Source organism: Ctenocephalides felis, unplaced genomic scaffold (genome assembly GCF_003426905.1).
Source record: "Ctenocephalides felis isolate EL2017-DRISC unplaced genomic scaffold, ASM342690v1 CF-g0.4_SCAFFOLD_01886, whole genome shotgun sequence".
Taxonomy (NCBI): domain Eukaryota; kingdom Metazoa; phylum Arthropoda; class Insecta; order Siphonaptera; family Pulicidae; genus Ctenocephalides; species Ctenocephalides felis.
Window position 1 is genome coordinate 99,689,043 of NW_020538040.1, and position 22,276 is coordinate 99,711,318.

Consider the following 22,276-nt stretch of genomic DNA (forward strand, 5'->3'; position numbering starts at 1 on the left):
TTCAACATTGCTGCGAAACAATTGCAACAAAATGTACAAAACATAACCAATAGATAAACTGTCGAAATGTTTATCATTAAATATTTTATCCTCCAATTCAGGGCGGTTATCTGCTCATTTCGGTACGTACACAAATCACAAAGAGAAATGCATTCTAGACCAAAAAGAAATACTGCAGCCTGTAACGATTTTTTCATCTGTTTATTGATTATCGCGAACGGCCGACGTTGATATATTACTTTCAAAATAATGCTGGAGATAATGATTATTTGACTTTCCGTAGTGTAAGTTATAGTAATTTTTTATATATATTTTTGTTTTAGGACTTTCTGAACATTTTTGCATACCTTACAAAAAATAGATGTATGTGAGTATAAGTGTATGTGTATGTAGTAGGTATGTGTATTTGGATACAATTTTTTGTCCACGATTTCGGGAACACGGATAGGAATATATAAAAGGAAATCTTATATATTAGACGACGACGTTTATATATGTTTACAGAAAAGTGAATAAACAAAATTTAATCAATCGGATTAAAAATGAACAATTTGTTTAGTATTTATAAGAAATATATAAACTGAATTGCAAAGATAAAAATATGTATTTGAAGTATATAAGTGAGCTTTAGAACTTTAGCCAGAGCTAGAATTAAAATCCAAATTATTTTCATTTCAATTAAAAGAAATATTGTTTAGAATTTAAAAAAATTAAAATAAAAAATTCTTTCCCGAAAAGCAATCCTTTCGTCAACATAAGTAGCAAGTTTTTTGTATCATTCTCAAAAACTCGATTTCTATGTTCTGTACTCTTTGCTCCGTATCTCTAAAACGGCTGGACCTGCCGAAAATTAATCAGCACATCTCCCTATCAATAGGAATCGAATGTTTTTTGAACCACTCAAATCGGTTGATCCATGCGCCCGGAAAGGTGGACAAAAATTACGGACATACAAAACACACAAAATAAACACATCCATTTTGTCTAAGGTATGTCAAAATGTTTAGAAACCTTCAAAACGTAAAGGTATCAAAAATTTTCAATTTCGATTTTTGGACGATTATAATAACTTACCCTACGAGAAATTAATAAAGTCATCTTCCTATAAAATATGGTTGTAATTTCTTATTCATATTTTATACTCCGACCAGATATATCAATTTTGTAATAGGGTACAAAATAAAAACATTTATCACAGTTATTTATGATTGAAATGCTTTTCTTGCCTTCATTTCGGCTAGAGGTAGGTTACAAATTTAGAATATAAAAAAACATTTGTACCAGTAATCTCTAAATGCTTTTTTATGATTACATGCAAATTCTGTTCTATATTTTTTGCAACTGAAGTATCTCGTTTGAGAAGACCACAAAAATAAAAAAATTATTTGCAGAATTTTATTTTAATCTTGATATATAATTCTTGAAGTTACAATCTGAGTTGCGCAAAATATTGATTCTATAATATAATTTATTAAATATTTTTATTCAAAAATACAAATATTGAAATTCATCCATTTATTTAAAAAACACCCGTTTCAAAATTAAAAAAAATTACATCATCATATTAAATCATAAATCATACAATTCTATGAATGTTTAATTGCAATAATATCTGCTTTCCAGGATCTTATAATTCGTCAAAATCAAATTAATGTAGCGTGTTACTTGACGTTTTGATCTTCTCGTTAGATAGTATTACATAGAATTTAACAAAAGCAAAAAGATGAACAGGAGTTGTCGACATTTCAAGCTTTTACTCTTAATAAAACTACAATATGAATCAAATGTTTCGTGAATTCAGTTTCCTAGTTAACCGTTTCTCCTCTTTCTCTACAGAAGCCAATTCATTTAAAAGATATGTAACTTTATCTTGTTCTTCTAGAATTCTGAGTTGCATTTCTTGCAATCGACCTTTCCAATCACCAATCATTGCATATAAATGCTTTTCGATTTCAGTAAACACTTTGCAACCTTCGCAGGACTTGCAGTAGCTGCATTTCCGCATTTGCAATGCATTTGATTTACTGAGAGCATCGAAAATATCCTGCAACGTCGAAATCTTATGAATGCATTCTTTTGATGCTTTATCGATGTTTATTAAAATCATTTTACGATCATTGACTATATTTCTGATGCCTTCTGCTAGTTTTCTTATTTTGAGTATTCTTTTCATCCTGTAGTTTTTATTATTACATTCACAATTGCAAGTATCTGAATTTGCATCGCAGACGCATTGCGGTTCTGTATTGTTAATTTCTTTTGCCATTCTGATGAGTATGTTATTTATGCTTTTGTACCTCGAATCCATTTTGGACTGGAGTCGGCTCATGTCCTGCCATGAATTTTAATTGTGACAGATGTAATTATTTTCTAGAAATTTGCTCATAAATTTGTAAAAAAATGCATGATAAACTTTGAACTGTGATTTGTCGAATGCACTCGGAAATTTTATAACTGTTTGTGAAGTTTAAGATACCATATATGTATTAAGCCTAAAAATGTTGGTGAGTTTGACAATTTGAAAACAATGAACGAATATTGCGAATTGGAGAACTAGATTTGGTTACATTGTCATTTAATATGAAGTTGATAGATCTACTTGATTTTATTCCAGCGCTTTCTGGAATAAAATATGCAACGATAAATATGATATAATGAATAATATAACCAGTAGTGCATGACATCGTGCCGGTATATCGGTGGTACTTCTAGTACCGAAAATTAAAATTTTTTGAAAACTGAAAAAAATGAGATCTGACTTTTTTAAAAAAATTTAATTATTTTTAAATTTAGACATTTTTTACGCATTACATTTTTCTGAAAATTTTGAACTTTTCTTTTCTTAAATCGAAGCGCGTAAGCGTCGCATCGCAAACTAGTTTATGAAAATTGGTACTGAACCCATAGAAATGTAAACAAAATTCATACTTATTATTAAAATCTCTAAAATATCTGATATGATATGCATATGTCTAAAGATCATTTTTGACCGCTAAATGCAAAATTTTATTGAACATGAAACAGTTATTATTAAAAGAAATAAAACATAAAGACTTAATTTTTAGTCTTTAAAAGCTGATTCATTGCAATAATGAAAACTTATTTGAACGAACGTACCCTGGCACAACCGTACCACCCATTCTCCCCTACATATAATGTTGTGCGGTTTGTAGATTTTGCAATTAAGTATGTTATATGAACTTATCTTAACTAGTTGAATGTGGCATTTTGCCTTAGGGCAAGTAGGATGAACTTAATCAACCGAAATTGATATTCGCATAAAATTTTCAACAGCTCGATTACATATACCATGTACGTAAAAATTAATATTATTTAATGATTTAAATTATTGGTAACATTTTTTACACAACCAGAGAAGTTTTGTAGACTGCTCAGTTACTTGTTTGCCAATTCCAAAACTATAATAATTTCTAATTCTAATGGCTAATGGCTGGAATTTATTATAATGGCATTAAATTGGTAAAATTCAAATTTTGATTTATTACACCACGAAAGCAAATTTTGACTATAATATTTTTCAAACGTTTAAAAATAAACGACTTGTAGGGCCGTAATATTTTAGTATGTTCTTTAGGACCGTGATATCTATCAACATAAAATGTTTCATCGTAAAAAAATTGTTTAACAGTTAATTACTAAGAAACGGCTTGACCGATCTTTGTCCAAAACTAATCAGCACGATTCCCAAATATCATCTTTCGAACAGTTTTTGAACTTTTAAAATCGATTCAGAATTTTTGGCTAAAATGTGGACAAAATATATTCACATTTCTGCAAATTACAAAGAAACGGCTCGGCCAGTTTGCAAATCGATTCAGCAGATCTTGAAAAAAAAATAATTATGAATGGAATATTTTTAATGAACGTCAATAACGTCTGGTCATTTTCTAAAGCGTTGATATGTTTTTAAAATTAAACGACTTGCCATAGAACTATAATATTTTGGTGTGTTCTTGAAGACCATAATATCTATCGCTAAAAATATTCGAAAAATGTTTTATCAATAGCTAATTACAAGAAAATGGCCCGGCCGATTTTTACCAAAAACTAATCAGTATCTTTCCCAACCACAATCTTTCAAACAGTTGCTGAATTTTTAAAATCGATTCAAGATTACGGGCTAAAACGTAAAATTTTACTTTTTGCTATTAACGAAGAACGGCTTGGCTGATCGTCGCGCAAAACAGACAAACGCTAGGCGTTTTCGATATACATCGAATGGCTTTCAGATATTTGAAATTGGTCTAACCGTTTTTGAGACAACGCCGACGAAGGTGTAAAATCGGCTCTCACACGCACACGTAATTTTTCAAAATTTGGTCTCATTCGATTCAGAAGCGTCGAGAAAACATGATATTAGCAAATCAAATTTTTTGGCGAAAACAAACTTTTCCTTCGGGAGTATAATAATTCAAGATAGCGTATTTTTATATTAACCCTATTTGCAATCAATGACATTGTTTATAAAATGTGATAAATCACAAAAGGCGTGTACATATAATAAATTTCTTTGCTATGTCATTAAATATACGGTCTAACAATATCATTTGTTTATTATAAAAACCGAATCCGAGTTTTCACTTGTCCATCCAGTTTAATGTATCGGCTTTTCTAAGTGATTTTATCCCGAAAAAGGTGCTAGTAATGCCTCAGCGAGCACGTCGTACCTATATAGCGTTCGCCGTGTTGGCTTTTTCGATTAGTATGGACGCACTTTTAAAGTGAAAAGATCGTATTCCGACCACGTGCGTCCATACAGATTAACTAGACGCAGAACTCTCTCGATTTATGCATCGTGGATTTAAATCTGTTTGATGATTTTATAATGGATTTGCGTCGGGAGAGAATAGCTTGTACTAATATATGATAATGCATAATGCACGTAACTGCTTTGGTATATATATATATATATATATATATATATATATATATACATATTATAGTTATATAATAGTTATATTTATATTTATATAAATGTATAAAAAATAGAGCCTATGAAAGTTTAATATATTAATATATGCTGTTAAGGCAATGCATTATGGCTTAAAGCAGATTGACTGAAACTGGAACCTCCCGTACCGCAAATTAAGGTTTTTTGAAAACTTGACCTTTTTTTCAAATCACGCTCCGTAGCCGTATTTTTAAATCTCTACAAAATACCTGATAATTTGATGTCCATATGTCTAATGATCTTTTTTGACCGTCAAATGATTTTTTTTTAATTTTTTATTGAACCTCCGAAACCGCTGTACCTGGCCTTCCAAATTTAATCAGTTCTTCATTTCGTCAATACAAATAAAACGATTTTTGAATCATTCAAATCGGACGCTTCTTTCTTTCAAAAACTGAATTGCCATTTTTGGCACTTTTGGCTCCGTATCTTTGAAACGGCCTGGACTTTCCTTTTCCAAGAACTAATCAGCACGTCTTCTCATCAATGCGAATCGAATGTTTTTGAATTATTCAAATCCGTTGATCCGTGTTTCTGAAATCGTTGACAAAATTTGTATTCGCACACATATTTCTATTGGTTAAAGTTTGAAAGTTAGGACAAGCAATTTTTCGGTTTGCTTTTATAAACCGTAGAGTAATGAAATTTGATTTATACTAATTGCTTAAACGCTGTGAATGATTGTATCAGTTTTAGAACAACGAACTACTCAATTGGAGTCATTTCTCAATTAGCGGAACTCATTTATTATACTATATATTTTACTATTGATTTCAGGCACCATCCAAAACTGTATTTTTTTGTTTGGTTTATTTGGCATATTAACTTCTCGTAGGGTAAGTTATAGTAATCGCAAAAAATCGAAAATAAAAATGGTTGCGTATCTTCATGTTTTGAAGGATTCTGAACATTTTGCCATACCTTAGAAAAAATGGATGTATGTATGTGTGTGTGTATGTATGTATGTTTGGATACAATTTTTTGTATAAATTGCATATACATTTCGACGGAGACAACAACCAATATAACATTTGCCGACCGCGGTAGTTAGACCACATAACATTTTTTTCTTTGGAATAATCGAAAAAATAACTGAAGAGAATATCATTAGTACATTCTAAGAAATGTCATATACTGAGATAATGGTATTTTAACGTAATATAAAATAAAGACAGTATAAAAATAAAAGTATATCCTAAAATTGTCGACTTTATCAATTTAATACTTCTTAAGCTCGCTGTAGAACAAACCAATTCGCAAACACAAGAAGTAACTTTGTGAAAGTTTGATAAAGATTTACGTCTCCCTAGGCCCGGGCGAACAGGCAGCCTCGCGCGGCCGGCTGGAGCCGGCGACCAGGAGCGCGCTTTACTCGACCTGCTCGACGCCGAGCAATCGCTTCTCAGTCCTGTCGACCTCGGATCCCTCGGAGTCACGAGGAGACATTCTTCACACCATTGCCCGACCCGCAGCAGCAACAACGCCGCACAGACCGCGGCGAGCGCGGGCTCTGCTGAAGCCACGACCCAGCAATCGAGAAGCAGGGAGCGGTCACCAGAGCCGCAGCCCATGTTACAGGCACTAGTAAGTGCAACCTTATAGTTTTTTTCATGTATTTAAAGGGCGCAACTAGTGTGAAATTTCGAGAAAATCGATTTTTGTTTTTTTTCATATTTCAGTAGATTACATCTTTAAAAATAACATATTAAAATTTCAATACGATATCTCAAACAGTTTTTGAGTTACAGCCATTTAAAAAGTATATATATATATAGTATATAGTACAACGATCATTTTATCTTTAAACGCGTTTTTCTCGAAACAGCATTTTCCGAATTTGCTGCAGTGATTACTCAAAAACGAATGTTCTGATCATTATCAAATTTTTTTTACATGTTCTTTATATAGAAAAAAAAAATCTCCGTAAAATAAACTATCGATTTTTTGATCGGATCAAAAATCAAATTTTGGCAGTCAAAAAACGACCAAAAATTTGAATAAAATTCGCCTTTTTTTAAAACGCCGCCATTTTGTCAATTTTGGATTTATTTTTTTTATCGTAGTTTATTTTACAGACAATATTATCTAGTGTAACGAGAATTTTTTTTTTTATTTCATCCACGTAGAAGGCCGGAATCACGGCAGCAGTTAAGGGCCTTTTTTTTGTCGCGCCGTTGGAGATTGAAGATAACTTAAAAAATATTTAATTTTACCTTCAAAAATTTTACTATGTATTCTTAAAACATGTATAAATATACTTCTAAAATTTTGAAATGATTGATATAGTAGTTTTTTTAATATAAATTCCCAAAAATCACCTTTTTTTAGGCGGTTACACTAGTTGTGCCCCTTAATGCATATATATATATATATATATATATATATATATATATATATATATATTTTATATATATATATATATATATGTATATATATGTGTGTGTTAGAAAATACAATTCAAGCAGAAAGAATCTCTCCTGTGATTTTTATGAAACTTTGCATGGTGAAAAGATCTTTAGGCAAACCAAAAATAATTAAAGTTTCAAAAAATAGACCGCGCGCTATACGTATACGGGTAATAGTGTTCCTATCAATGTGCCCTTATAGCTGTTGGTATTTTGCATTTTTTATGCAAACTAACTTCAGTGTAGTGGCGGGAATAGCTCACTCAGTAGTGTTCTCGACCCACATGCTGGAGGAATTCAGTTCGAATCTTCAGCAATACCAGAATCAAAATATAAAATATTAAATTAGATTAAGAATTGTTAATTTGTAGAATACAAGAAAAAATTGTATTAGAAGTAAGAAGGAAAAAATGAAGTTTCGTTTAGAAGATGAGAAGAACATATTGAGAAACAAGAAGAAGAATGAAAATCAGTTGAAAGAATAATTGAATGGAAGATTAGGATATAAGAAGTATTAGATAGTATATATAATACTATATATGATATATGTATAAGAATTATATATGTAAGAATTGTATAGAATATGCCGAAAATAATATTAATAATGTAGGTGGCTAAAAATACTGTAAAAAAAAAAAACAAACAAAAAAAAACTTCAGTGTATCACTAACATAGCGCAGAGTTAAAGGTTATGATGAATTGCATTGTGCTTTCGAAAACATCTCGTCGGTTACTTTTCTTAAATGTACGTTTGTTGCAATTCTCCTGTTTTGTATGTATAATGTCATTTACGTATTAGAAATTAATTACAAACATTAACGGTAAACGGTAGTGCTAATACAGTACATATTTTTAACATTCCTAGGATTTATGAAAGAAGTTTGTTTTCGCCAGAAAATCCGATTACCTAATTTCATGACGCGTATTAAAACATCACTGAAGTGTTTGACACTTAAATTGAAAAAAGTAAACTTTTTATATATAAATAGGTATGTGCGTTTGATTTTTCGTCGAAGTTTTCTCAAACAGGGTTGCACTGATTTCAAAAATTTGAAAGCTTTCGATAAAGTCTTTAAGGACTTGCGTTGATGATCGGCCAAAACGTTTCTTTAGAATAGCAGAAAAGTGCAAAATATTTTGCGACGAAAGTATTTTACTACGTTTATGCAAAAAATTTTAAACTGATTTTGAACATTGAAAATCGCGGAAATGTTGAGAGTCCGTTTCATCATAATTAATTTAAAAAAAAAACATTTTGTTACGATTTTGACAAATTTTTGTATGATGATATAGTTTGTAATTTTAACAAACTATCGTAAAGTAGTGAAGGGCTCTGAAAATTGGTTTTATTATAAAAATGCAACATTGTTTTAAATAATGAATGCGGCAGTCATAGCGTTTTGAAAAAAATGCAAAAAATTCGTAACATGGGAATAATTTTCAAAGAGCTTAAATTGGTATAGATGTTGAATGAGCTATTACAAATGAATTTTGTAATCAATCTCAAAAAGTACAAAATGCTAGTTTTAGCCTTTTTCCACGGAAATTATAGGTACTATCAAAAAAATGTGTTAGATTTGTTTATTATAAAATTCTCTACAAAATTATATTCTCTATTCATCATATTTCTCTATAATCACCGTTGCTAAAATATTGCCGTGGCAAAATGCATATTCTTTATAATCTGCATTCTTTATACGTCATCAAACATGTAATATAAATAAAAAATAATAATCCATTGGTTTGAGTTTAGATAGTACAATCTCAATGAGTCTTTTGAAGTATCCAATTATAATGTCAGCCCCTAATTAATTTCCTCCTTGAGCAACACTTCTCAATTATGTCACTTCCTTAGTGTGGAGGATCACATACTTCATTGTTAATAAAAGGTGTAAACTAAATAATTAAGTTTATATAAATAATTATCCCCTGCTGAATCGAATGTTTGGGATTATTACCACCAATATTTCAGAATCATTGACGGCAAGTAAATTTTAAAAAAATCGACAATTGAAAATAGATAATTTGAAAATAATATGTAATATGAAAATAAATTTTGGAACAAAATGTCTTACACAGATTTAATAGTCTTTGGCGTGAATCATATTATGATACTAGAAACTAGCGCTGGCAGAGATTGTTTAAAGTCCTCCTTGAGCAGGTAATCCAATGGATTCTTATTTTTCATTTATATTATACGTGCGATGACGTATAAAAGCTGCATATTATAAAAAATACGAATTTTTCTATTTTTCAAATATCACAAACGGTGATTTTAACGCAAAAACATTATGAAAAAATTTTGAAATAAATAAAACTAACATATTTGATAGTTCTGATGATTTCTACGGGAAATGAGCAAAACAAAATTTTGTACTTTTAACATCAATTAAAAAAATCGGAGAGGTCGGATTAGTTCATATGTTTGACACTCTACCTATACCAATTTTAGCACCTCTATGCGAATTATTCCGAAGTTGAATGTCTACTTGGGCTATCAAGACTCAAAGTGCATGGTATCTATTGAAAATCGCATTAATTAGTTCTTAATAAAAAGCATACATTTTATTTCAAGAAAATTATTAATTTCATTGTAACAATTTTAGAAGTTGCTAAATATCAATTTTTAATTTCCCGTAGGGTAAGTTATAGTATTGGGCCGAAAATCGAAAATGAAAATTTTTACATGTGTGTGTGTATGTGTGGAGACAATTTTTCATCGACGATTTTCGGCGTATGTATGAACCAATTTGAAAAATTCAAAAAGCAATCGATTCATATTGATAGAGAGATGTGCTGATTAGTTTTTGGCAATGACAGGTCCAGCCGTTACGGTGACACGGAGCAAGAAGTGCAGAAAATAGAAACCGAGTTTTTGAGAGAACGGAGTGTCCGATTTGAATGATCCAAAAAAACATTCTGCTTGTGTTGGAAACACAATTGTTCTTGAAGAAAAAATTTTTTTGTATTTCGAAAATAATTAGGATTTTAATTTCAATCCTGGCTAAATTTCTGAAGCTCACTTATATGCTTTAAATAAATAATTTTAACTTTGTAATTCAGTTTATATAATTCTTATAAATATTAGAAAATGTTAGAGTATTTATAATAATCTATTTGAAAACATTTAATATTTGTCGATCATGTCGTTACGGTACGGGAAGTTCCAGCCTTAATACACGATGCCATACTCCACTAATTATTAATTAAGTCGATTATGTATGAATATAGAAAAGTTCATGCAACTTGCCTTAAGGCAAAATTTACACCTAGTTATTTTATTTTATTAATATCAGGGTATTTTTGTTTTAAATTACTGACAGATATTGATGAGATAGATAATAAAATATTTTATGCAAACTTATGTAAAGTAAAAAGAAAACTAGATACTAGAATTACCAACAACAAAATTAATTTCAAACTACAAGAATAATATATTAATAATATTTTTACTCTTTATTAAACATACGAGGATTATTTACACACCAAATATGTGACTGATACTATAACCGATACATATGAGAACATGACAAATAAAACCAATCGCGATAACAAAATTAATAAAATTAAATGAAAACATTTGAAATTTGTTTTTCTCATTCGCAATGCATTTGGCGGCGCTGTGACACGAGGCACCTGCACCGGTTTTATATTCGACCGATGAATATTCGGGCTCAGGTGTGCTATCCCGTAGTGAATTGAACCACAGCGAAACTGCATATTTACGCCGATAATCTATTACACCAATTTAAGTTATGGAACTCAAATACCTTAATACTATGCTAAACTGGAACGAGGCAATCGATATTTACCTGAACTCAAAGCTCGATAATCTCGCATTATCGGTTTACTAGGAACGCGCTAACCTGCGTCACGCTATCATTCTAGGCTAATAGTGTCATTCTTTTAGGGTTAAATAGAGAGTTCAGGTTAAAATCATTGAATAAAGCAATCCTTGGAATAAAAAATATTATGCATTTACTTAATAATGAATCTCGAAATTCTTATTATTGCAAAAACCACGCAAAATACTGTAATATTTAACCCTCCGTCGGTCGGATATTTATTTACCTTCAAACGGTCGGAGTGGTCTGTCTGGACCACCATTCATTTTACATGCATTTATATGGGATAAATTAGTTTTTGGTGTCTTATATATTAACGATTATAAGTAGTAAATATTTATAGTTTTGGTTTTTTCTTCTCCTTACCGTGTTTTGCCTGCATTGAGCTTGCCTCTAATAAACATATTTAAAAAAAATGCAATATAAAAAAATCGTTGCTTTTCGTTAATTTTTCTGTTTTATACCAATGAAAAACAATATTTATTTTTCTTCGGCGCCTTCGAAATGACTGTGAAATTCAAATGAAAACGAAATGAGGTGCGTCGCCTTAGAAATCAGCTGTAAAACTCAAAGTGAAAATATAATTTCAATTTAACTGCATATTTACGGCTACAAGTTTGCCAAAAAAAAGTTTAGAACGCAGTACGGGTAGAAAAATTGTTGATAATGTGCGCATTACTCATCCGATTTTCAATGTTTGTGATAACCAATAAGTGTGATAGGTTTTCAAGGAACTCTCGTCGTGTAAATACTAAAATTCATGTTATAACATATAGCAAAGTATATATAAAAGGCAGGTTGAATAGAATATACCAGAAAAAAGATAGAAGACTGGTTTACATATATCAAAATTCATCATATTTCATACAAAATGTATCGGTGGTCTGGGCAGACCACTCCGACCGTTCTAAGTATAAAAAAGATAATATCCTTATAGTTATCCATCTGTACATTTTTTTGTTCTGATTTTTTTATTGATCGACAGCTAATGAAATTTTAGGAAAAGTCAAGAAATTTCAAGTCGATAGGATTACTAGAAGTATTTTTTTTTAAATTGAAGTCGAAAAGAGTCTGGCCAGACTACGCCGACCGACGAAGGGTTAAGCATGTAAACTATATAATGTTTAAAAGCATGTAACTTCAATGCCGTACACCAAACTTCTAAAGATTTTTTATATAGCAGAAACAATACAATATTAATAAAATACAAGAACAAAATCAATGAGTGTAATTTTATTTTTGGAAAATGGAAGTAAGTTTAATTTTTTTATGTTATAATAAAAATATTTTGAATTATTAAACATGCATTTTTCAAGAATTAAAGCATCAAATCAAAAAGTCTGCAATTCATAGTAATTTCTAGCTTAGTAGTAATAAAATAAATAATACGACTAAATTCCTTTTTTGAAATATTCTTTATAATAATTCAGCATGTTGCTTAAATTATTAAAACTATTTTTGATGGTATAAACATTAGTGATTTTTCTTATTTTTGTATTTCTATCTCTTTTATTGATTACTCAATATTGATTATTTATGTATAATAATGCAATTCAAATCACAGGGTTATTCCACTTATTTCATTTGTAGTTTATATAATATATAAAAGTAATAGATTATAATTTTAACATTACTTTAAATCGATAATAAATAAATGACAATGAAAAGGTTTCTGGAAATCGTTGAAGAAAACATGGCAAAGAAGACCATGTTTTATAAACATATTATTGTTCATAATTCAAAATCACTGAAGTTGATTAATTTAAAATAGAAACTAGTGGTGTGTATGGCATCGTGCCTTAAGACAAATTGCTGGAACTTCCCGTACCGTAACGAAATATTCGAAGAATATTAAATGTTTTCAAATAGATTATTATAAATAAATACTGTAACATTATCTAATATTTATAAGAATTATATAAACTGAATTACAAAGTAGAAATTATTTGTTTAAAGTATATTAGAACTTTAGTCAGAATTAAAATCTGAATTATTTTCGATATACAAAAAAAAAATTCTTGAAAAAAAAAATTGAAACTATTTTTTTTCCAAAAGCAATTATTTTGTTAAAACAAGCAAAAAGATCTTTGAATCATTCAAATCAGACGCTTAGTTCTCTCAAAAACTGCCATTTGTAGCACATTTAGCTGTATATCTTCGAAACGGCTGGATCTGCCTTTGCCAAAAGCTAATCAGCACATCTCCCTATCAATAGGAATCGAATGTTTCTTTTTGAACCATTCAAATCGGTTGATTTGTGCGCCCGAAAACGTGAACGAAAAAATGCGAACACACAAAACACACACTCATCCATTTTTTCTGAAGTATGCCAAAATGTTCAGAAACCTTCAAAACGTCGAAAAATGCAAAAATTTTCGGACGATTACAATACGTAATTACCTTACCCTACGGGAAGTTAATAATCTGAAATAATATGCGTGTATGTGATATCGTTATGATATACTTATATAAATTACTTAATGAAATTAGATTATAAAAATTATACAAACAATTAAATAATATAAATAAATATTATGTTTAAGTATTATGTAACCAAATGTTGTTCGAAGGCTTTATTTATCGTGTAAGTTGAATAATATCAAGTAATTAGCTTTCCGTAGAACCCGCATATTATATGTTGTCGGTGGGCAAAATCGATGAATAGTAAAAGCTTTTTTATATTTGAATAAATAGATTTTGATCAATGCGTAATGGCCGTTTCATTAGACCGTATACGACCAGCAATCAGTTCGACTATAATAGTCGTCAAATCATCAAATGTCACAAAGACATTCTACGAAACTGTAAATTAATCAGCTGAAGAATAATTACATTATGTTTATCAATATTGATTTGGTTTGAACATTATTGATTTTATCAAGTGCACTTATATTTATTTCATCAACTAAAATTGATTTAATTTAAAATAGTTTACCATTGATATTAGGTAATATCGAATGCATTTAAATTAAATAATGAAAAAAATATTTTATTTTTCATTCATTAGTAATTATTTTCTAATTAATTTTCGTTGAATATTGAGAGTTATTCTGATTTAAATGGTATTCAAATATTTACTTATTTTTAAGTAGAACTTTTTCTTAAATATAGTATTTTCCAGTGTCAAGTCATGTGTTCCCTGATTCTCTTTGACTTTGCTTTCCGAAAAAAAGTATTATAATGTGCTAGATGCTTTTCAAGTGGGATTGCAAACCTTTATCTCCGAAAGATTTAACGGTCGACGAGCGTCGAGAGTAAGAGGGCAGACCTGACGTATATTATGTACGTCTTGTTAGTTCTTCAGAGCAAATAAACAGTGCGATCCCAGAGGAAATCTTACATAGTATCTTACTCTTCTCTAATCCAAACAGACCTTTTAGAAAAATCCGAATGGTTTTTCCTTCATTGGATTTATTCATGAACAATACATTTAGTGAACGTTCTGACACGTATGTTAAGATCAGTACTAAAACTGTAATTTCGAGCTTATTTTATGACATATGAATTATTCAATGATTAGAGAAACACGTGGTTATTAGGTAGTTTTATGTGCTCGCAAGAATATTTTAATATAGATTTATTATTTTATTAACCTATCAATAACATGTAATCATAATTATAACTTATCTATATATGTAATGTGAGTAATACACTTTTTGAAGTTGCGAAATGTTGATATTGAACCCTCAATTGTGATATGCCTTTTATTGAAAATAATTATATAAGTTGTTCGAAATGAATTACGATAACGAATGAACTATTTGATTTTGAGGTTTCTAAAAGAAATTTAATAATATAATAGAATCATACCGTACTTATTATCAGCTGTACTTATCGACCGCACGCTCTTTTCATGAAATTAACTAGTTGTACATGGCATCGTGCCTTAAGAAAAATTTTCAAAAACTTCAAAATCTTTTGATAGCTTTGAAAAAATAGATATTTGAGAAATTTGAAATGTTTGAAAGAAATTTGATAATTTCGTAATTTTGGTCAAAGCAATAGCACTGTGTAGCTGTTGTAGACACGAAATATCAAAGCGCGTAACCGCCGAGTTACGATCTAACGATTAAACATTATTAATCTTGGTACGGACCCCAAAGAAATGTCAACAAAATTTGTAACTATTATCAAGATTTTTATAATATATATGATAATTCGATGTGCATATCATGTGCATATGTCTGCATATGTCTAATGATCATTTTTGACCGCCAATTTTTCTTTTTTAAATTCCTATATAGTAAGTTATTGTAATCGTCCAAAAATCGAAATTAAAAGTTTTTGCATATCCTCACAGTTTAAGGTTTCTCAACATTTTGTCATACCTTAGAAAAATTCATGTGTCAGTAGGAATCGAATGTTTTTGGAATTATTCAAATCGGTTGATCCGTGCGCCCGAAAACGTGGACGAAAAATTGTACCCATATATACATATACACACATCCATTTTTTAAGGTATGCCAAAATGTTCAATAAAATTTAAAATATAAAAATATATAAAAAAAATCATTTTTGATTTCTTTGCAATTGCTATAACTTACCCTAAGGCAAGTTATAAAAAAGTTTTATGAATCTGTAATTATATGTTGTATGTAGACTCTCAACATAAAATTATGAATCTTGATAATAAATGATTATTTAGTTAAAATGGTTCTGTCGATAATTTAAAAATTATTAATAATGAAAGTAAGGACATATTTGAAATTAAAAATACAAAAAAATAACACTAAAAAAGTCCTGTCAGAGATTTATGTAAGTTTTATTACATCAGAGTCAAGTTTCAGTTCCTGGCAATGATGAAATTATATCAGCGCGTGGCAAAACCAATATTATTGAAATAAGTAGTAACTAGCTGTAAGTGGAATTCTGTCTTGAGGCATTTATGGCATCGTGCCTTAAGGCAAATTGCTGGAACTTCCCGTACCGAAATGTTCGAGGAATACTGAATGTTTTCAAATAGATTATTATAAATATTGTAACATTGTCTAATATTTATGAGAATTATATAAACTGAATTGCAGAGTTGAAAATATTTGTAAAGTATATTAGAACTATAGCCAGAATTAAAAATAAAATCTGAAATATTTTTGATAAAACTAAAAAAAAAAAAAAAAAAAAAAAAAAAAAATTGAACAAAATTTTTTTTTCCAAAATCAATTATTTTGTTAAGACAAGCAGAAAGTTCTTTGAATCATTTAAATCGGACGCTTAGTTCTCTCAAAAACTGCCATTTTTTACATATTTAGCTCCATATCTTCGAAATGGCTGGGCCTGCCTTTGCCAAAAACTAATAAGCACTTCTCCCAATCATTACTAATTGAATGCTTTTTAGATCATTCAAATCAGATACTCCGTTCTCTCAAAAATTCGATTTCTATTTTCTGCACTCTTTGCTCCGTATCTCCGAAACGGCTGGACCTGCCTTTGCCAAAAACTAATCAGCTCTTTTCCCTATCAATAGGAATCGAATGTTTTTTGAACCATTCAAATCGGTTGATCCGTGCGCCCTAAAACGTGACTGGAAATTTGTATCCATACATACATACACACACACACACACACACACACACACACACACACACACACATCCATTTTTTCTGAGGTATGCCAAAACGTTCAAAAACCTTCAAAACGTCGAGAAATGTTAAAATTTTCAATTCCGATTTTCGGCCCATTACAATAACTTACCCTACGGGAAGTTAAAAAGTAATTGAAAATCCCTCGACGATGATTCAAGTAATAAAAACATCGTAAATATCATTTTGCGTTATCTCGTAACGAATGGTGCTCTAATCTTTTGTTGAGATCGCATAAAGACCTTTGCAACGAAAAGAATTTTATGCGTTTGAAGATGCTTTATTGGGCCATTTATTAATTTAATTTTCAAATCAATGTACGTACACATTAACGCTGGTGATTTTGAATTTTTATGTCATATTCGCGATCATAATTTTTCTCGGCTATTTCTAAAAGCGATTAAATGAGCCAAATGAAACATGTTTTTGATATTTGTTGATATGTGAAGTTACTACGCTCTTCAAGAGCTAAATAAAATGTAGTAAAAAAATAATGTAGAATTTTCTCCATTACAGGTAGTACCCCCTCCGATACCACAACGACCGCCCGCAGTGCCAAAGCGAACGCTACCGTCCACCGCAAACGCTTCGCCGCAAACATCGAACGCGTCGTACTGTGTCAGCCGCGCTGTTAACGCGCAATCGGCGGACGCGACGGCATTGCCGGCCATTCCGCCGCATCCGAACCGCAATCGCAGGACCGACAGTCAGATGGGCGGTGTGCCGCCGCGCATTCCACCGCCGCCGCCTCCGCCGCCCCCTCAAAGAAACAACCCAAACAATAACGGCAACAGCAACAGCACCAACAACAACAATTTTGGAGCCATGAACAACCTTAACAACGTCACAAGTAACATGGTTGGAAACATGAACACTATAAATAATCTTAATAATGTGAATCATATTAACAATCTTGCAAACATGAACAGCGGAAATGGCATGAACATCTCGAATGTAGGTACAAATGGTGCAAATGGAAAAACTATGCACAGGTAACTGATTTGTAAATTCATTTCTAAAATGTAATATTTTGCAATTTATATTAAATAATAGATTACTTAAACTGATCGCGAAATTGTGAATTATCGAAAAAAGCAATATTGAAAGCGAAACGTAGGGTAGGGCGGGGCACATAAGTCCAAATTGACTTATTATACTGCAACTGTAAGTGAACTACTTCACAACATATAACACGTATCAAACGGAAAACTATCGAACGAAATTAAGTGAATTTCCTAGTTAATTCCTTAATATAGAAATGTGATTTTTTAGTATTTCTCTAAAATTTGTCATCTTTCTCTTTTTACCCCATTATATTTTTATATAATATGGGTGAAAAGAGGTGGCCATCGGCAAACAGATGCAATTATTATTACAGCTTAATTAAATTTTTAAAAGGATTTTACAATATGATAGCTGCATTATTCAACCAATGCAAAATATACATTTTACATGCATTGGTTGAATAATGCAGCTTTACTTGATACATTTTTACATAGATAATACTGTGTTTAACCTTGATACAGCCTTGTTTTGTCAGAAATATCAGCTGAGTTGGAATAACTATCTATTGTAAAATTGCTCTTTTATTTTTTTTAAATTTTATTTGCTATTTTTTGCCATTGTAAAGGTTCAATTGGTCCTTTTACCCTACCCATGTGTAACCTTTTGTAGAGGTATGTAACTGTTGAATTTAACTTGAAATTAGCTATACATCTCATAAAACAATTAAATAACGTATACTTAAGGTCTCGTAAACTAAACAACAGTGCTCACAACAAAAAACCTATCAACGATAGAAATTACTTTCGTTATGGATTTTCGAACGCTGCAGTTTACCTACTGATAGGAATGTCGTAAGAATCAAGGTGATGGCTGGTTATGCATCTTTTTCGCTCTACTATCAAATATTGTTTAAAAAATTTAACTTCACTTGTTTTTAAAAAAACAGGTGGTAGACCTTTTTATTCGCGGAGTTTTAAACTCCACTTCACACTGTAGTTGATTGCAATACTTTTAAATATATACACGAGCTCTTCTACAGGTCAAGATTTTACATTAGAAGATGTCAATTTTCAATATTAACTAACTAATAAAAGTAGTAAAGTAAATATATATAGTAATAAAATGTAGACTACGTTTTTCATAATTATTTCAATTTTTCTTTCCTTCAAAATGTAAAATGAAAACTTTGCATGTTTTTGTTTGATAAAAAAATGTAGTATCTCTTCATTCATTTTTTTTAATTACAATCTGTAACACTTAGGACATTCAGTAATTGTTTTGACTTTTTTCATTATTATATATGAATCTTGAATGGATGCCAACCCAGTAGTTGTCCAGTTCAGTTATGATGTTATGACTAATTATCTATACTCGAAGTATTTGCTGACATTTTTATTATATGTGCAACTATACCCACAAGAGGCGATTTTCACTTGAGGCTAATTTTGAGATCTATAACTTCAAGTCGAAATTTGACATCAAAGTTGCCCGATGTCGATCTATGGCGGTACCGGGAATCGAACCAGCGAGCCCGGGACTAGTTGGTTCTAACCCACGTCCTAACCGATATCGTCACCGCTGGCCCATTTCTTCATTCATGTTATCAAATAATAGCAATTCACGTGCTCAATATAGCCTATTATTAAAGAAATCCTTGTCGTTTTATTCACTTTATGGTACATACCACACATAGAAAAAATATAAAACAACACTCTCGAATTCTTATCAAATCTTCGTCAAGGATGATTACGTCTCAGAGAACGTAAGAACCAGGCAATCTTGTACCGCGTATAATATACCTTTGACGTTTATATTTCTTCCCGCGCGTTCGTGTTTCGATTTAAAACGTAAACAAACAACGTATGTAGTATTTATTTCTCAAACATCAAGACCATATATCACAGCACTCCTACGTACCGGTAAGATCTGCACTTTTAAAGCTAAATTCAACTCGATATGTTAAAGCATTCATAATAATATTCGGTAATAATACACATGTATTTTTAATTCATATATTGAAAAACAACAATAATATATTATAATTCGAGAAAAATAGTACAGTCAGTGTGAAACTGCATAGTTTCGTAAGTTTTTTTTTTAATTTGCATATATATTTACAACTGTCTAGTTTATAGACATTTAACAAATTGATCATTTACAATTGTCAGTTATAAAAAAAGACATTGTGTAAAATAAATACATGTTGGAAAGAACAACCAAGTAATTGACTTATAATTGCCTTATTTAATATTAACAGTAAATCAATTATAAAAATATAAAATCAAAAATTTTATTATCAATATTAAACAACTAAGTTATGTGATGTACGCCAGGAATCAATGTTTATTAAATCAAGTGGCGATTTTCTTTTCAATTTGCGAAGGCTAAATTTGTCAGTCCAAAAACACTTACAAGCCGTAATATGTTCACCAATGTTGTTAGCCGTAATATGTTCACCAACGGATTTAACACATTGCGGAATTCTGTGGCAATAATTTTTTGTATGCCCAAGTTGTTGACAACGTAAGCATTAATGTTTAATGCAAACTATTTCTTCAGTTGGATTTCAAGGTTTGATGACAACCTTACACAAATTATATATATCTTCGTCGTTTGTATGTTGTTCTAATTTTACCAAAAATAGGTTTAGTGGATACTTTGTTGATCTACTCGCGATGTTCAAAACTCTTAACATTTTATGTCCATGGGTTTCTATATCTTGTTCAAGTTTGAGAATGATTTTGAAGCTGCGTTTATTCTTGTTTTGATACAAATGCATTGAGTACCTTTTTGACTTAATAGTTTTACTATAGTATTGTACGTATGCGCATTTTTCGAGCAAAACGAGTATTTGAATATGGATTTAAACATTTAATATACTTTTTGTATATTTATAGAAAAATATTCTTCATTTTTTATATCAATATATGGCATGCTTTGATTTTGCCATGAACAATACCTACTATATTATATCAAGTGATATAATACAAAAAAACTATATTGAGAACAGGATATTAAAATTATTTGGAAATGTAAAACAAATAATCATCCACATTTAAACCATACTTTCTCTTCCCACTCTGTGGCAACTAAAAATACAAACGCGTTTAATAAATGAATTTTCATTATGTATACTAAGCGGAATTGTCTATTTTCATCTTCAGTAACAAGCCGCCGCCACTATCGCACATTCACGGTAATCCGGCCGCGTCTTCGGGTATCGCGTTGGTCAACGGCAGACAAGATTCGAACGTTTCCAGCGACAGTTTTAGCCAGAATTCGTCACCATCGTATACTACCAAAACCATGGAAGCACCACTACTGGGCAACCGAGGTACATCGGCCGGTCGAAATGCAAGAGCCTGTGTTTCACCTGGTTGCTGTGTTCCTGGCGGAGCGGTCAGGACAGCCGGCGGTCCAGGTTCTGGGCCCGTACCTGATGGCTTGGTGGATCCCCAAACAGCAGCGCTGACAAAGAGTTTGTCTACGCCGGCAGGACTTCAAACTGTCGTGCGTTTTCATGATGGATCCAACATGTCACTTCATCATAGGGTAAGACAAAATATTTTTAAAGCGATTCGCAAAAAAACATTGAATCGTTCAAATTTTACTTGAAATGCAACATGAACTCTAAGACAATTGTAGTTGTGACAACTTTTATATTTAAGTTGTTTTCATCTGAAGTTTATTTTTTGTATCATACAACTTTTAAAAAGTAATAGTTTTCGTAACAAGATAAATTGGCATTCACAGTTAGATTTTCATTTACATTTTGTCTTCATTTGTTTTAATATAGAACTTTTATTCGAGCTCAGAAAGTTTTATTAAGCGTGTTGCAGTAATAAATAATATGTTAACTGTAATTGTATCAATTTAAATTCAACACAATTTTGTTGCAATAGAAATAAAATAAACTCCTAAATAATTTTTTCATCACTTTTCATTAATATTTATTTACAGATAATACGAGATATGCGACGCACATCAAACCCCTATGTAACGCGTGGTCGCCTTCGCTTTAGGTTCGCTCAGGTGCTATTAAATGCGGTTGCTCTCCTTGCGATAGCAGGAGGTTTGGCTGCCTACTTTCGTGCCTATCCCGTGGTTCAAATTGTCAACCGAACGATAACAACGACTACGACTTACGCTGTGCCAAATCGACATGAGACCAATGAGCTACAAGTAATAAAATTATCTCTTTGAATAATGTACATTCTTCATATTTTAAGATGATACATAATTTTGTCGTTGTTTCTAGGTAATACCACCGGTGGTAGCGCCCTATCCAGCAACGGCCGACTCCAATCCCTTGCCGGGCATTTGTTTGCCGGTTATTGTTAACTTCTGCCACGTGCATCGGATGCCCTATAACTTCACAGTGTATCCCAATTACATCGGACACTACAGTCAGCGAGACGCGCAATTGGTAAGTTATAGTTATATAAAGAAAAACATCCATCCTACATCTAT

At 31.0% G+C, this 22,276-nt stretch overlaps 1 protein-coding gene across 1 annotated transcript in view; it reads left to right on the top strand.

Annotated features, from left to right (window-relative positions):
• The window catches only part of LOC113375582, an 84,537-nt gene that overhangs the window by 36,093 nt on the left and 26,168 nt on the right, over positions 1-22,276 (top strand). Inside the window, 5 exon segments of the mRNA XM_026615515.1 lie at positions 6,283-6,556; positions 17,318-17,793; positions 20,971-21,358; positions 21,767-21,956; positions 22,090-22,232. Of these exon segments, the coding sequence (XP_026471300.1) occupies positions 6,283-6,556; positions 17,318-17,793; positions 20,971-21,358; positions 21,767-21,956; positions 22,090-22,232 (1,471 nt within the window).